The following is a 15,077-nucleotide window of genomic DNA, read 5'->3' as shown; positions in this document are numbered from 1 at the left end:
ATGACTGAATCTACTCCATTGTTTTCATAAACTGAATTTCTAGGCGCAGTCAGGGGTCGGAGGGTGTCCGGTTTGGGGACCACAGGATCTCATCTCTGCTGTTTGCAGATGATGTCCTGATGGCTCCATCAAACCCGGACCTGCAACATGCACTGGGACGGTTTGCAGCCGAGTGTGAAGCGGCTGGGATGAGAATCAGTACCTCCAAATCCGAGGTCGTGGTTCTTGACCGGAAAAAGGTAGCTTGCCCTCTTCAGGTGGGTGGGGTGTCCTTGCCCCAAGTGGAGGAGTTCAAGAATCTCGGGGTCTTGAAGGCTGAGTGAAGGCTGGAGCGTGAGATCGACAGGTGGATCAGTGCAGCGGCTGCAGTGACGCAGTCGCTGCATCAGACTGTTGTGGTAAAGAAGGAGCTGAGTCGAAAGGCAAAGCTCTCAATTTACTGTTCAATCTAAGTTCCTGCCCTCACCTATGGTCATGAGCTTTGGGTATACAAGCGGGCGCTCCTAAGAGATGGGGCATGTGACTCTTCACCCTCAGTAGAAAAAGCTTCAGTTGTAGTCATCTGGACTCAGTTAGAAAAAATAGACGTTTCGACTCTCATCCAAGAGTCATTGTCAATAAAAGAATTTAGGTCGAGAACTCCGATATTAATACTGTTCTGTGGTAAGACCCGCCCATTGGGCGGAGCCTTCCTTAAGTAGAAGGAGTTGTTTGTTTCAACAGAAACTCCCCCCTTGTATCTACCGAGCTAGCCTATTCAGAATTTTAATGGGCTATTAGAATCCTCTTTGTCTTTGTGAGACCCTGGCTCAACCACCCTGAGTACCTGATTAGCATCTACATGTCCTGGTCCTGGTCCTCTACCTTTCCAGGGGTTCAGTAACCCATTATAGATACCAGGAAGATTGAATCTGAGCCCTCCATTTCTGTTTAAAGAAGGTCTTTCTTTTTTAACAAAAATAGCTTCCTTGACTCCTCTTTCAAACCATCTTTTCTCCCTGCTTAAAACCTTCACCTCACCGTCTTCAAACGAGTGATTAGAGGCTTCAAGATGGAGATGCACGGCGCTCTGAGGTCCTGAACTTGTATTTCTTCTGTGCTGATAAAGCCTCTTGTGTAGAGGCTGTTTAGTCTCACCTATGTAACGTTCTTTACAGCTTTCTTCACTGCATTGGATCGAATAAACTACATTGCTCTGTTTTTGAGTCGGCAACTTGTCCTTAGGGTGAACCAGTTTTTGTCTTAAAGTGTTCGTCCAGGCGTATGGAACACGCCTGGACGAATGAGGGATTACACCGACATATCTTCACCCTCAGTTTATACTTTTTGAAATCTTGCAACATCTGGATGTCACTGCACCTGCTTTGTTCTTTCACACCTATTCGAATATAGTGTGTTCATTATATATTCAGTTACTTTATTCTGTAGATATCAGTGACACATTTGTTTTGTTTATTTCTTGTTTGTTAAGGCCTTCTTGAGATTGTTAGATTATTTTTCAATCAATAGTTTGTCCTAATGTAGGTCAATTTGTTTAGTCCGTTTGGTTTCTTAAAGATTACACACACAAAAACTACAAAGCTGCAGCCAGGTAACAATAGGATTTCTATGGCCCATTACAGGGCCGTTAGGGTAAACAAAGTAGGTTTCAGGTGACACTATTACAGACTATTATCAGGAGGTTCCACCCGGTGGGCAGAGCTTACTCAACAGTAAGATTTAGATCCATAGATTGAGAAAAATGTCCTGTTTTTTCTAAAACCAGTCATCCAGATGACAAACACTGAAGCTTTTTCTACAAACTAGTAAAATGTATATCAGTCCTATAGTCTTATATTTTGTGAAATATGAAAATTGTTCTTTTAATATAGGCCTCTTGCAATGTATTGTTCTAGTATGTTTTATCAATAAGTCACACAAAGATGGGGTCCAAAAGGCAAATGCTAATACTGTATGATGCCACACAATAAACACCCCTCTACAATATATGTCCCTCCCACTTTTGTGCTATGTTTTAATAACGCAATGCTGGTTGAATAAAATCAGTTGCATAGTATGAATATATAACAATTAATTTCACTTTCCATGGTGCTCAGTCTGTTGAATCGAAATGGGGGAGGTGTGACAGATAACATGACTGCACTGTCCCTTGAGAAGATTTGATCAATATTATCTTTCTGGAACTTGACAACTTGCTCCAATAATAAACCCTTGAAAGAGATTTCGATCTCAATGGGTTTACTTGGAGCTTACTCATGAGCTTTGGGTGATGACTGTAAGGACAAGATCGCAGATACAAATGGTCGAAATGAGTTTTCTCCGCAGGGTGGCTGGGCGCTCCCTTAGAGATAAGGTGAGGAGCTCAGTCACACGGGAGGAGCTTGGAGTAGAGCTGCTGCTCTAGAGCCAGCTGAGGTGACACAGGCATCTGTTCCGGACGCCTCCTGGGCGCCTGTTTTGGGCATGTCCCACCGGGAAGAGGCCCCGGGAAGACCCAGGACACGCTGGAGGGACTATGTCTCTCGGCTGGCCTGGGAACGCTTCGGCTCCCCCTGGAGGAGCTGGGAGAGGCAAGTCTCTGCTCAGACTGCTCCGTCACCCGGCCCCGGATAAGCGGAAGAAGATGGATGGATGGTTGGATGGGTTTACCTGGTTAAATGAAGGTTAATAAATAAGAGAACAAAAAGGAAAAAAATTACTGAGCCAGAGACTTTTGTTGTTGTTTTGCTTTTACATCTAAGAAAAGAGCACCTATTGGATTTGGTTACAGTATTTGCTTGATGTCATTAAAAGGAAACAGAGTTATATGAACACTTGCTCATATAACTTATTTAGTTTAGCTCATGGCAACTGTAACTGTGCTTCAGAAATTCATACAGTTCAATATAGAGTCTTTAATTATAAAATCTTTTTTCAGCGCAACTGAGAAATGCAGACACAAATTTGCTTTTTGTCTCCTTACATTACAGCAGACACTGCACTGATCCAGAAAACATGCATTTGTTGTTTTTATTTGTTTCCATAATGTTTTGTAGAAGACGGTCCATAGAGTCCATTAAAGTCTGAGTGTCTGTTGGACTGTGGTGCGTCCATCACGCTGTGCATTGGAAAATGATGCAGAGGCTGACTCAGGGGAATGGAGTGATGACTGAAGTCTTGAGAGGACAGAGAGGAGAAGTGCTCCGTCGGAGTATAAGGAGCACCAGTGCGTGCAGGCACGGCCCGGGAGCAGCAGCAGTTATTCAGAGTACACAGCAGCTTTCTCCCTTCAAACATGGTGGCTGGTTCGGAGGCACTTCCTCTGAGAGAATGGGAAGAAGGAAAAACAGTCCCTGAGTGGTGACTGGAGCCGGGGCCAACGGCCAGCTGGTGGTGAGAGGAAGTATCCAGCAGCTGCCTCTGACTGGGGCCACTGTGGGGGCTCGGCAACAGGCTGTCACAGGAATACATTGCACTGCGAGTATGGTCAGGAAGCAGAGGCCTTTTACTGCCGTAAAGTAAAGATGAAGGATCATTTTTGTCTGAAAAGGCCACACTGTATTTTCTTTTGCTCAACCCAGAAGAGGTTGTTGTATGCATGTAGACTGAACTGCAGTGAGACTGGACAAGTTCAAGAACAGACGCGTCACTGATTGGCACTGAAAAACAGAAGTTAGACAAAATTAGGTGTAAAACATTACACAATTAAGGGTAACTGTAGTTCTTTCGTACCATCAAGTATTTTTCGCAGATGTGTCTCTCTTGCCACCAGTTCAGACCGAAACTGATGACAGCTGAGCTTCCCGACTGTGAGAGGAGGAATGGCACTATTGAGATGAGAGTGTGACCTGAGAAAAACAGATCCACAAGAACGTCAAAGTCAAACCTTAGCCCTTTTTACAGTTTATGTAGCATTTAAGTCACCTGTTCATCATAAGTTGGTATGGCTTTGTGTTCTGAAACAATACAGTGACTTTTCATTTTGTACATCAGAATCTGAACATGAACAAATTGCCGAACAAACCTTCATGAAGTTGATGCTGTGTGATTTCTGAACGACTGTTTGCAGCGAGCAGATGAGTTTTGCGGCTTTTTGGCGCATGTCATTGAGCGTCACAACCTGCTGAGAGTTCTTCTTTATGTAAGAGCTGTAAGTGCCCTCCAGCACTTGCATGGTCTCAGTTTGGTTCAGCTCCAACAGCGCTTGCATTCGCTGGTATTGAGCCCGTACACACTCTTTTAACTGACAAATCGCTTCCTGAGGTGAAGACACAAGAGCAAGAGTAGATTACCCGAGAGCTCACACAAAATTGGCACTCAACTATAAAACTTATAGAAGGGTATAATAATATTCATTCGTGCCACTGCCTCTTTTATCTCAGCATGTAAGATATTGTTGTCACATTCATACATCCAAGTGCACAATAACAGTATACACTAGAGTGGGTTTCGAACTGCCAACATTATTACGTAGCATCAGTTAAAAGTTTGGCGGTAAATAGATGAAGAAAATTGTCACTGCCTTTATCAGAGTCTTGTCAGAGTCGAGCTTGGTGAGCTGCTCATCAATGTTCTGAACACGATCCTCCAGTTGGTCTTCGTGTTTCATTAGCATGGCCTGAGGAGACAAACAGACACATCAAATAAGACAAGAGTGTAAACATTCACAGCAGCTGTGAGACACAATTATTGTGTTTGTTAACCAGAAACACAAAGTTTTCAAAAGCTTGTCATTGCTAGCTACTACATTTAACATAAAGAGCCAGTAAACATTATTCTTATTGGCTTAAAGAATATGCACTCAATGATATAACTATTGGCAGAACTATTTCTAATTAACAGGCTCTACATGTGGAGTAGGGTACCTGCTGTCATGGAAACAAAGTATTTATATAAGAGCACTTTATATGAGGCATTGGTAAGAGAGTCTCCACCCTTTGTGCGTTCTCATTTTGCCACATGCATCACTGCCCTTGTTTGCTCTGGCCTCTGTCACTGACAGATCGTCATGTCTGTGTGCATAACGCAGGAGGCTGGTCTTCCTGTGCATGAGCTGTGCAGAAGAGCGAGAAGGGAAAGCTCTGCTTGCACCCATGTCAAGTGTAGACATTCATACAAAAACATGAATGATACGGAGTAGATACGAGGGATGTGGACAATGGACATTCCTGTGGTCTTTAGTGTCAATGTATCGATGTGTCGGTATAAGATAAGATATTCCTTTATTGTCCCACATGGGGAAATTTCATAAATTATTATTAAATTATTAAAAAGTATCTCAGCATCCGGCCACTTAGGCTGCTTTACCACTGGAGCTTTATGGAGACAAAATAACTTGTATATTCAGGGTGCCATGTTTAGTTAAGTTGAATTAGCTGTGTGTTCACAACTGCACACTATAAAAAACAAATGTAAAGAGGAGGCACCTTTTCTACACAGCAATCCTAAAGGGTGCATACTCTTTTGTTCTCCCAGAAAGGTTACTGGGCCTTCCTCATTTTGTAGTCCCTCCATGGTTCTAGTTTTATTTAGACGTTTCCCTAAAATAGCATTTGAACAGAAGCAACTGTAGCTCCGTGGACAGTGTGTGAAAGTCTACCGTGACTTTATCAAGATTAAACCCACCAATGATCACTTTCCCACTGTTCTATTTAGGCACACGCCAGGGGCTGCCAGGAAGCTCATGTTTAAATGAAGAGCTCGATGAACAGAGCCTCTTTCACAATCAGCTGACAACTATTCTCCACACTGGATGTCAACGGATGGCTCTGGGCAGTCTAGAGACTCACTCACTCCATTCACGACACATGGAACTGCAAACAGCAATGGTTTACTGTGGAATGAGGCGGGGCTTCTGCTGGAGGGCCACTCTTTTGTCTGTTTCCCCATCATAATATTGTGCTCAGTGTTACCGTCTCCTAAACCACCCATTTAAAGTCAAAGATGATTTACCAAAGATAACAATGCACATTACTTTCCTGTCCAAGGAATAAGAGATGCTTTGACCAACACCAGTAACAAGTTGAACATTTTTACAGGAATTATTATTTGAGGGCAACAAAGTGCATATTATTTTCAACAGTCTGAACAGTCAGTGCCAGGCCACTCTTAATCTACAAACTAGTGGTGTCACAATACTAATATTTATACTAAAACTCAATTTCGATCATAAGGAAAAGACTTGATAGTCAGAACCAAACAGCCAAAAAACTACCTGTGTATAGTTTTCAACACAACATACTTTATTTAATATTGCCATGTGGTCTTAAACAACTTCTGTTATAAAAACCTTTCTAAAACTATTCAGTAAAGATCTAATTGTGCCGTTTTTTGTGCAAGTATGTCCAAATTGCAAACCTGCAGTTGTCAGAGGCCAGAAAGATGGGTGGGTGCAGTTTGTGTGGACAGTGCAGCTGTGGAAAAGGCTGAACAGACTCCAACAACAACTCCAAGTCTAAGTAGCGGTTCACATTCTCCCAGAACTGGTCATCCTATGGGTGATCTGTTCTTCTGTATCTACCTCTGTATCTACCTGCGTTGCACCAATGAAATTTCCCCATGTGGGACAATAAAGGAATATCTTATCTTATCTTATCCACTTTAATACATAAAAAGCATTTGGGATCATTTGGGCGAAGCATATGGCCAAGACACAGTAATAGGCGAATTTGAAAGAGTTGAAAATATTCAGTATTTCACAGCCGTAAACAGCCCTTTTATTGCCCTCATGTGAAAATAACTCTCCCAGCACTGGTGAACATGACCAGATTGCATGTGAAAACTCCCACACTCAGATTGCATCATATGGTTCACCCAAAGTTAACGTGGATAAGTGGCTCTGGCTCAGAGTGGGATGTGTATGGAGGTGGTTACAAAAAGATGACAGAAAAGTCAGAGTAAAAGTATGACATGTGGGGAAACAATAGTGCCGTGAGGGATTATGGATGGAGTCTTGATTTGTTAAATGACTTTCATACCTGCATTTGTATCCGCTGCGTCTCCACATCGCAGACGGTGTGCCTTAGGCTGGTGCAGTGAGACATGCAGCAGAAGGGACACAGAGACACCTGCTCTTCCTCACAGTGCAACAGTCTGTACTCCTCATGACTGGGGCAGGTCCAGGCACTCAGCTCCTCTGCGTCCACTAGCAGGTGCCCCGGGGCCGCGCAGGGCTGCTGGAGGTGCGTGTGGATGTGGCTCTGGCAGCAGGGCTCTTTGCAGCGCAGACACACTTTGCGCACCGGCAGCGGGGGCCCTCGTCTGCAGAGGACACAGTGCAGCGCAGCGGGGACTTTCTCAGCGTTCAGCGCGTTGAAGCGCTTCACGATGTTGGCCAGATTAAAGTTCTTGTCCAGCGCGGGTTTAGGGTCATATTCGTGGTTGCATTCAGGGCAGCGCACAGCAGTGCCCTCTTTGGCCCAGGCCTCACAGATGCAGTTTTTGCAGAAGTTGTGTTTACATGGCAACTGCACGGGCTCTTCGAAGACATTCAGGCAAATGGGACACAGCAGCTCCTCTTCAAAGCAGTTTTTCCAACTCTCAATCGCGGCTTCAGCGGGACGACAAACTAGAAACAAACAGACTATATTGACTATCAGAAGATATCAGACATATCAGTAAGTGTTGATAACCATAAAAGTGCAGTTAGTTCACAGTCTTTCCAGTACACGGAATTAATTTGCGGATTTCCTGTTCTTAAAAGATTACAGCTACATCAACGCGAGTCATTCTATTAACGTTGAATTTAGGCTGTGTTAATACACGCGTTACTCACGATTGTGCAGCATGTCGTCGGTGTAGTCCGGTGTCTCCACTCTCTTCAGACCGCGGTAAAGCCCGTTCCCCAGGTTCAGATCTCACAGATACGGGCTGGATTTATCCGTGCGCCGCTTTCACTGCGAAGAGCCGTCAGTCTGAGCCGATCGACAACGTGACCCACCGGAGAGAGGGAGGAGCCGGAGCAGCCCCGCGGAGAGGCACGTGGGGAAACTTTACACCTTATTTACACGGACAGTCATTACATGTCATTGTTGTTGTGTTTACATGCACAAAATACATATTATAATCAAAAACACCACGTTTCAGTTCATTTGTGGATTTTTTTTGAGTAAGATAAGAGCATTGATTTTTTTTTTTTTTCATTTCCACATTAATTTCCTGTTTTACTATTTATATGTTGTATGTATTTATGTTTCAGCATCATTTAAATGGTCAAAACCTGTACGGTTGTGATCAATCAGAAAGACATCAGATTACTCACACAGTAACGTGGCATTTTAATAATCTGATAACTTCAGAAATCAGATAATGATCAGATTGTTGGTTTGCATGTAAACATAGCCACTGGTCAGTTAACCAATGACACCAACATGAACTTCTCCATCTTATTTATCAGTCGACTCAATTAGAGATGATAATCAATTAAAAAAGACAATTCAATAAAGGTATAATCAGGGTAAAGAAGAATAGTTGTAACTTTATTCTCTCTTATATGCACGGAATGATTAGTGTTGTTCAGAGTTTTGAGCAAAATTACAAGTACTTTAGCAATTAAAAACGTACTACGGGACTAATACAGATCAGAATAATGGCATCTGAGGAAGAACAGTGGCAAACAGTCAGTCATACATTTCTTGCGTAAAATTTCATACAAAACATAGGATGAAAGAAAAATATTATCAGTTTTTTTAGGGTTGTAGGAGTCTGAGAAAAAGACAGGGCATGTGAGAGAACTTTGGTATGACTATAAAACAAAAAAACATCCAGCATTGTTTTATGCACATCACAAAAGAATATATTATAAACAATACACAAAAACAGTATATCTGTTGTCCGTACTCCACCACTACAATAAATAAGCATCTTTATTGCCTGGATCTCAATTCTGTTGATCACTCGATGCATGATAAAGTTGATAGGGAATTGAACCTTTGACCTCAGGAGACCTTAAGACATCTTGCAGCTAATAATGGTGTTTTCAGATCCCTTGTGTGAGGAGGGCGAAGTGTTTTAAAAGCAGCAAACTTCAGAGAAATGTTGGCACTTATATAAAGGCAGTAACAATAGTGAGCAGGCACAATGCATTTCTCAGTTGATGTATCTTGTGGTTGGAGAACCTTTTCCCTTTAGTCCTTTCAGAGAAGTGTACCTGCGCATCTCTCACGGCAGTGGATTATCAAACACAGCGTCAGGAAGAACAGAAATTTTCAACTTCTTTTCTGGCCAACTGTACTCCTTAGGTAGCTTTGGCTGTAAAAGGAAAAACAATATTGTGTTTTTGTATATTTAATGTTTTGTTAATACAATTTGAACGTTGTGATGTTCACTTACCTCCTCACGAGTGTTCAGGTCTCGAATTTCACTGAGCATCTGCTCCACAAATTCTTCAGTCAACAGTATCTAAAAAGAAAAAAACAATGAAGATTAAATTACGAAGAGCTTTTATTTAATCCGTCATGTGTTTCTATGTGGAGGCACCTGGAGCCACGGGCCATGAGCTGCGTATGGATGCTCTTCAGTAGCGAAAGCTCCTTCAACTCCTGTCGACACAAATGTTATGGCAGTGTCTCCATTGATGCTTTTAAAGGTAAAGTGTCTCCCATGAAGCAGTCTCCCTCTGTCAAATATATGAAACATAATATATACCAGAAGTTAAACACTATCTGACAAAAGCCATTTGTTTTCAGTCTAATTGCAGTTAGTTTAACGTCCACTGTGTTGCCTGTAACGTCTTCTGCAGAGAACCAAATCTCTTCAAGGCATTTTAATATTTATGCAATCTACTACCGTAGAACTGTGTAAAAAAAACTTTAAATATAGAGAAAAACTACTACCGTAAGCAGAGAGGAAGCAGTGTGCCTGACTCCTGGTTGAATTTTAGATGGACACTCTCCAGTTGTCGTGTTCGAACTAGCTCATGTGGAACAATGGCTGATGAGCTCTCACTCTCCAAGCTGTCCTTTCTACTTCTGTTAAAAAAAATGAATTATATATAATTTGAGGAGGGGAAAGAAACCAGGATTCACGTTTGCTTGTAAAATGGATCATGCCGTGCTACATGTAAACAAGGGCTACCATTGTTACTACAGTAGTTTAGACTAAAATGAGAACGTAATATGAACAAAACATGATTGTCCTGAAAGAGGAGAAGAGAGGAACAGACATGAGCAGAGAGCAGGACAGACAGAGTCCTTTTAGAATCGGATCTGAGCAGTAGTTTAGCTTTACAGCTTCATCAGCATTTAGCAATACAGATATTGCTGATATATTTTCAAATCATAAAATATAATAAAATAGCTCTGTGGGCAAAATTCTTCTGGTAGATTAAAAAGAATGAGTCAAAACAGATGTGAATTACAACTTAAAACACCAGATTTAAATGTATTCAATATCAACAGGGCTAGTTTAATTATCATGCAGGAGAATAACAAAATGCTATGAATCCAGAACTCAAAATAACCTCCATGCCTACCTATATATAGTAGGTATTTTATCACACAAGGTAAGCCTCAAAAGAAAGGGGGAGCCTATAAAGTGAACATAGAGGCCACAGTGGATCCTTCACAGTGAAGCTTTTAACACAGGGGCTTGTCTGCTCCGTGTTGCATTTGACAAGACTCAAAAAACGGCCCAGTGGTAAAAGCTTCCCTGCATAAATCTATGTGTTGCGGCCCAGCAGCACACGGAGCAACTCTCAACGCGTGTTCATGCTCCGAGCATCTGTGTGTACGGAAGAGGAATCTGTGCAGCAGAGCAGGAGACACACGGGGCTCACACACACGGCAACGCTGTAACCATGGCGCGCTCAAACATGTAGGGGGGAGGGGCAAATTAATCAATGTGTCAATTTGTGTTAACACAATTAAAGGGGGGGGAAATGACACATTGCTTTAATGCAATATTTTTTCTGGACCTACCAAACATATATCTGATATTGTCCAGGTTGTTTCTTCCTCAGTGCTGTTAAATGCCTCTCCTAACGTTGTCAGAGTGCAGTTTACATGCAGTGGTGTTCTGAATACATACATTGCATACGGTACATACAGTCCAATTGTGCTACAGTGATTTGGGAAATTCAAATCACGAAAGTTTATGTGATTTTTTTTGCACTGGTCTGCATGGTAGAGCAGCTACTAATACATGCATGACAATTTCCCTGATATAAATGTAGTGCAGGACACTTACTGAGGTCGGTCGTGGTTCTGCCTCTGGCCACTAATGGGTGGTAATGCTGGTTTTGTGTTGAACTCCAGACCCTTTCTGAGGGTTTCCCTTATTTGTTCGGTGTCTGTCAGTAAATAAATGTTGTTTCATCAAACAATGGTCAAAACAGTATGACGTGACCAAGTGTGTACTTTAGTACCTTTATCTGAGAGTCTCCGTGGCTGAGAAGCTACACAGATAGAACGACTGTCCTCCTCGTCCTCTGGTGGTCGGCTCAAATCATCCCACACACACTTTGCACTTACTCCACTCAGGTTTGAGCCCTCTGCTTCTATGCCCTGGTCCACTCTATCCTGCTTAGAAGAGCAACAAAGAAACGCAATCATCAACACAAGTAAAGAACACATAAAAACCTATACAGCAATACAATGTAAGCTATAGCCAATATAACTCAATTAAGCCTTACTTGTAGATGTGGATCAATGTCAAATATAGTCTCCCCTCGCCTCATGTCGGTAATGAGCCATGGACCACCAGCTCTGATCACAGAAATAAAGAAATATTAAAACAGTTTGATACTATACTACACTTTATTGTGTGTATTTATTTACATTTTACCAAGGGATAGCACATTTAGTTAAACCACACTATTTGATTTAGTTAGGAACAGATGACTCACACTCGGACTCCTCGCATCAGCTCCAGAATGCCCTGTCCATTCCACTGCTGTGCCGCTTGCAGCTCTTCTGTACAAACCCCTACAATCTACAAAGGACAACAACAATAGTAAGAGAGTAAGAGTAACAAATGTGTTAAAAAATATACCGTAGAAAAACGGCAACCTACTCACTTGTAAAAAGCTCACTGTGCCAAATGGTGTGTGAACTGTTTGCATCTGTGGATCTTCTGTGAGCAGCATGTGTTGAATGCGAGATTCACTGTTGTCTAGAGGGCTGTGCCACGACACATGATCACCACTGCAAAAAGTATTTTCTAGAAAGAACAAATGTAACAAAACAAAAATAGAAGAATTATCATTAGATTATTGCCTATAAGATTTTCGGGATGATGGCTGCCTAGGTTGGCCGTGTCTGTCGGGCTGTGGTCGAATCTGTTGGATTCATCCGTCTAAATTACGAGTTCACCTAGTGAGATTTATTATTTCTGCGTGGGAGCAGACAAATAATGAGCTTGGACACCTACTACTACATGTCTAAGAAACCCAAGAAGAAAAAAACGGCCCAGAAAACCGGTGGCCATGCTACACCTGAGCTTGCTCCCCCGCTGCTCAGGCCACCTACTCCCGCTCCGGATCAGACTCGGCTCCAGAGGAGTCCACAAGCTAGATAGATCCAGTGATTATGGCGGCTTTGCGGGAGATAATTGATCAGATTAAAAGGCAGTAGAAGCAAGGAATGGCAGATATGCATGATTTTAAATCCAATATTATATTACTGTAGTATAATACAGAAGTTCCATAACAACAGCGTGTCATGGCTTCATCCAGACATCTCTCCAGACAAGCCCTACGTCTCTTTCTTCAATGACTACTCTGCGACAGTGGTCAAGAAAGGCAACAAGTGAAATTTTGTGTGAGAGAGAAGAATGTGGATTACGCTCTGCTTTATCCCGCAACAACCCTCTTTATCCCGCTCAACGTTGGCATTTGCAGATACACCACCAGACCCCTGAGCAGTTTGACATTCCCCCCCTTTTTCCCTTTGTTTCAATGAAAGGGACATTCACATTTACTGAAGACATGTGAATATTTGCCCAATGTGCAACAGTGTGTTCCAAATGTTAAAATGTATAAACTGTACAGGAGGGCCTTTTTTTTAAACCAAGAAAATTGTTTTCCCTCCATCTTCAGATCCCTTTTTGGACCAGTCTTTTTTTTTTTCTCTCTCTTTTTTGCAGTTTGTTTGTTTTATTATGTTCTGTTATTGTGGTTCCTGTGTTTATGTGTTTTGTTCGACCAGAGAGTTGTGTAGCAAAAGCAGATTTACAAGAATGATTTTTTTTAATCACCCACGTATTTAAACGGTCTGGGAGGTAACATTGTATCCCAACATGGCTAAATGAATGCAAGCATTTGGAAAGCAAACCGCGGTTGTGTCACATTCATATTGCCCATGGGCTCAGCCCACCCAAAGTGCAAATTGACCCCAGCTGGAGAGAAGAGAGGGGATGTGTGGAAGAAATCTTTTTCTTCATTTTACACAGTTTTAAATCTGATCTCTTCCAGATATTGAATAGCTATTCATTTTGCTATGTAAATACATACATCTTGGGGACATAACTTATGTATACATGTATGTATTTTTTAATTTTTTTAAATAAACATTTATATTTTGACACTTACCTGACTGAAAAACATAGCGTGCCAAGCCTTGCATGAGTTCAGCTGGCCATGTTGGGGGTGCTGTCTCTCCGACTTCTCTTTTAAGCCTAAATGTGAGCTCGAAGCCAAAACCGCTGGGTCCGCCAGCTCCTGCAAATCTGACACACACAAAAAATATCAACAGCTGCATTTTCTTCCTCATATGAGGCCGTAAAGACTGAAGGGAGTGTCAAGACCAACAGCTGAATTACAATGATAAAAGCTCATTAGGCTGCTGGCCCTAGGTGGTCTACTGTTGAAGAATTTCAACAAAACCAAAGAATTTGAAAACACTGTATGCAACAAGGGAAATAAAGGGATATTTCACAATGTGAATAAGTAAATTAAACAAAAAAGAATAAAGCTCTTACTCATGAACTCTGTTGTCGCCATAAAGATCACTCAGTCCAAAGCTGACATAGTGCCAATGCTCCTGGATGTCTTGAGATGGGCACCCCACATTTCGATACATGCTAATATAATCTAGTGGGTCTGGTCCTCCTAACCTGTGAAACATGTTACATTAGTGCAATACATTTCTTAAACGTTCACAGACATTGTGGTGTTAACGTGCAAAAGTCACTTAATCTTTACAATTAAAATTTAAATTACGTATTAGTTTTATATAACACAAACATAAGAGTTCAATTACTTTTACGTGATTTTGAAGCATAAGATAATTGTATTGTCAAGCCATAATCTCGTTCTAAATCGTGTTATTTGCAACAGTAACAACAGTGCTTTTTGCAAAACCCTGAAAAGTTTTAACCATAACTACTCTGTAATAGCATAAGAGCTAGCTGTTAGCTGTTAGCCAAAAGTCCAGTTTGCTAAAGTTTATTTTGTTGTTACACGAGGAAAGCGAGTCCCACCAAATATGTCCTGAGATTACATACCAGTATTTAACGATGGCTGTGACTTGTAGCGGGTTGGCCTGGTCCGGGTAAAGCCGCCGACACTCTCCGTATATCGCCTGCAGTCCAGGGGGAAACAGAGGCACCATCCCGTGGGCCTGGGGTCCGCTCTTAGGCCGTGCTTCATCCATCGCACGGCCTTACCAAATAAAACCGTGTCTCTAAAATACCTGAGCAAAATATTCAACTATAGAAATATGTTACTAAACGTTGCCTAAAAATTCGAACAATTTGGCTAGAAACGTTGCAAGCGTAAAAGTTGGACAAAAGCTTGGTGGAGCAGTGGGGCCGCAGCCTGTTGCGCACGGCTGTGGAAACTCACGCTGCAACGCCATTGGCTGCAAGGGTCAGCTACGTCATTGACAGACAACCCATTTGATCAATCAGATTAAGGCTTGACTTTTGTTTAGATTTGTACGGAGTATTTATTAGGCGGCACGACTGTCAATCACATTTCACTGCATGTATATAAAAGAAAAACGAAAATCGCCAAATGGGATTTAAATGGCCAGTGTGGGACATAACCATGGATCTATTATATTATGGGGCATTATGGGCAGTGCTCTTTGTGTTTGATTCGTTTTCTTTCACAATACCTGTTATTCCAAGATAATTCTGCATTGTGATGGATGCAATACTCA

The 15,077-nt window shown here is 42.0% G+C and overlaps 2 protein-coding genes across 3 annotated transcripts; both read right to left on the bottom strand.

The window, feature by feature from the left end:
• Positions 1-2,997: 2,997 nt before the first annotated feature.
• trim8a (tripartite motif containing 8a) lies at positions 2,998-7,891 on the bottom strand. The gene is made up of 7 exons (XM_072437223.1): positions 7,754-7,891; positions 6,957-7,546; positions 4,502-4,597; positions 4,004-4,237; positions 3,904-3,935; positions 3,712-3,827; positions 2,998-3,638 (listed from the first exon to the last, which is right to left on the bottom strand). Exons 1-7 carry the CDS (start codon positions 7,764-7,766, stop codon positions 3,010-3,012), a joined length of 1,710 nt encoding a protein of 569 aa, XP_072293324.1. The 5' UTR covers positions 7,767-7,891; the 3' UTR covers positions 2,998-3,009.
• A 546-nt stretch (positions 7,892-8,437) lies between these two features.
• On the bottom strand, positions 8,438-14,716 carry sufu (suppressor of fused homolog (Drosophila)). 2 transcript variants are annotated; one of them, XM_072436910.1, is made up of 12 exons: positions 14,419-14,716; positions 13,894-14,028; positions 13,505-13,641; positions 11,993-12,135; positions 11,822-11,907; positions 11,609-11,681; positions 11,342-11,498; positions 11,164-11,266; positions 9,813-9,947; positions 9,457-9,595; positions 9,310-9,378; positions 8,438-9,228 (listed from the first exon to the last, which is right to left on the bottom strand). In XM_072436910.1, the coding sequence occupies exons 1-12, from the start codon at positions 14,565-14,567 to the stop codon at positions 9,139-9,141; spliced, it is 1,416 nt and encodes a 471-aa protein (XP_072293011.1). In that variant the 5' UTR covers positions 14,568-14,716; the 3' UTR covers positions 8,438-9,138. The 2 variants fall into 2 exon arrangements, with proteins under 2 accessions (XP_072293011.1, XP_072293013.1); XM_072436912.1 differs by having other exon boundaries at positions 11,342-11,495.
• Positions 14,717-15,077: the final 361 nt, after the last annotated feature.

The sequence above is a fragment of the Eucyclogobius newberryi genome, unplaced genomic scaffold (genome assembly GCF_026437365.1).
Source record: "Eucyclogobius newberryi isolate DKJ021-1_F unplaced genomic scaffold, fEucNew1.0.hap1 SCAF_8, whole genome shotgun sequence".
In the NCBI taxonomy this organism is placed as follows: Eukaryota; Metazoa; Chordata; class Actinopteri; order Gobiiformes; family Gobiidae; genus Eucyclogobius; species Eucyclogobius newberryi.
The sequence above is the reverse complement of the archived record's forward strand: the minus strand, read 5'-3'. Positions and strand labels throughout refer to the sequence as shown.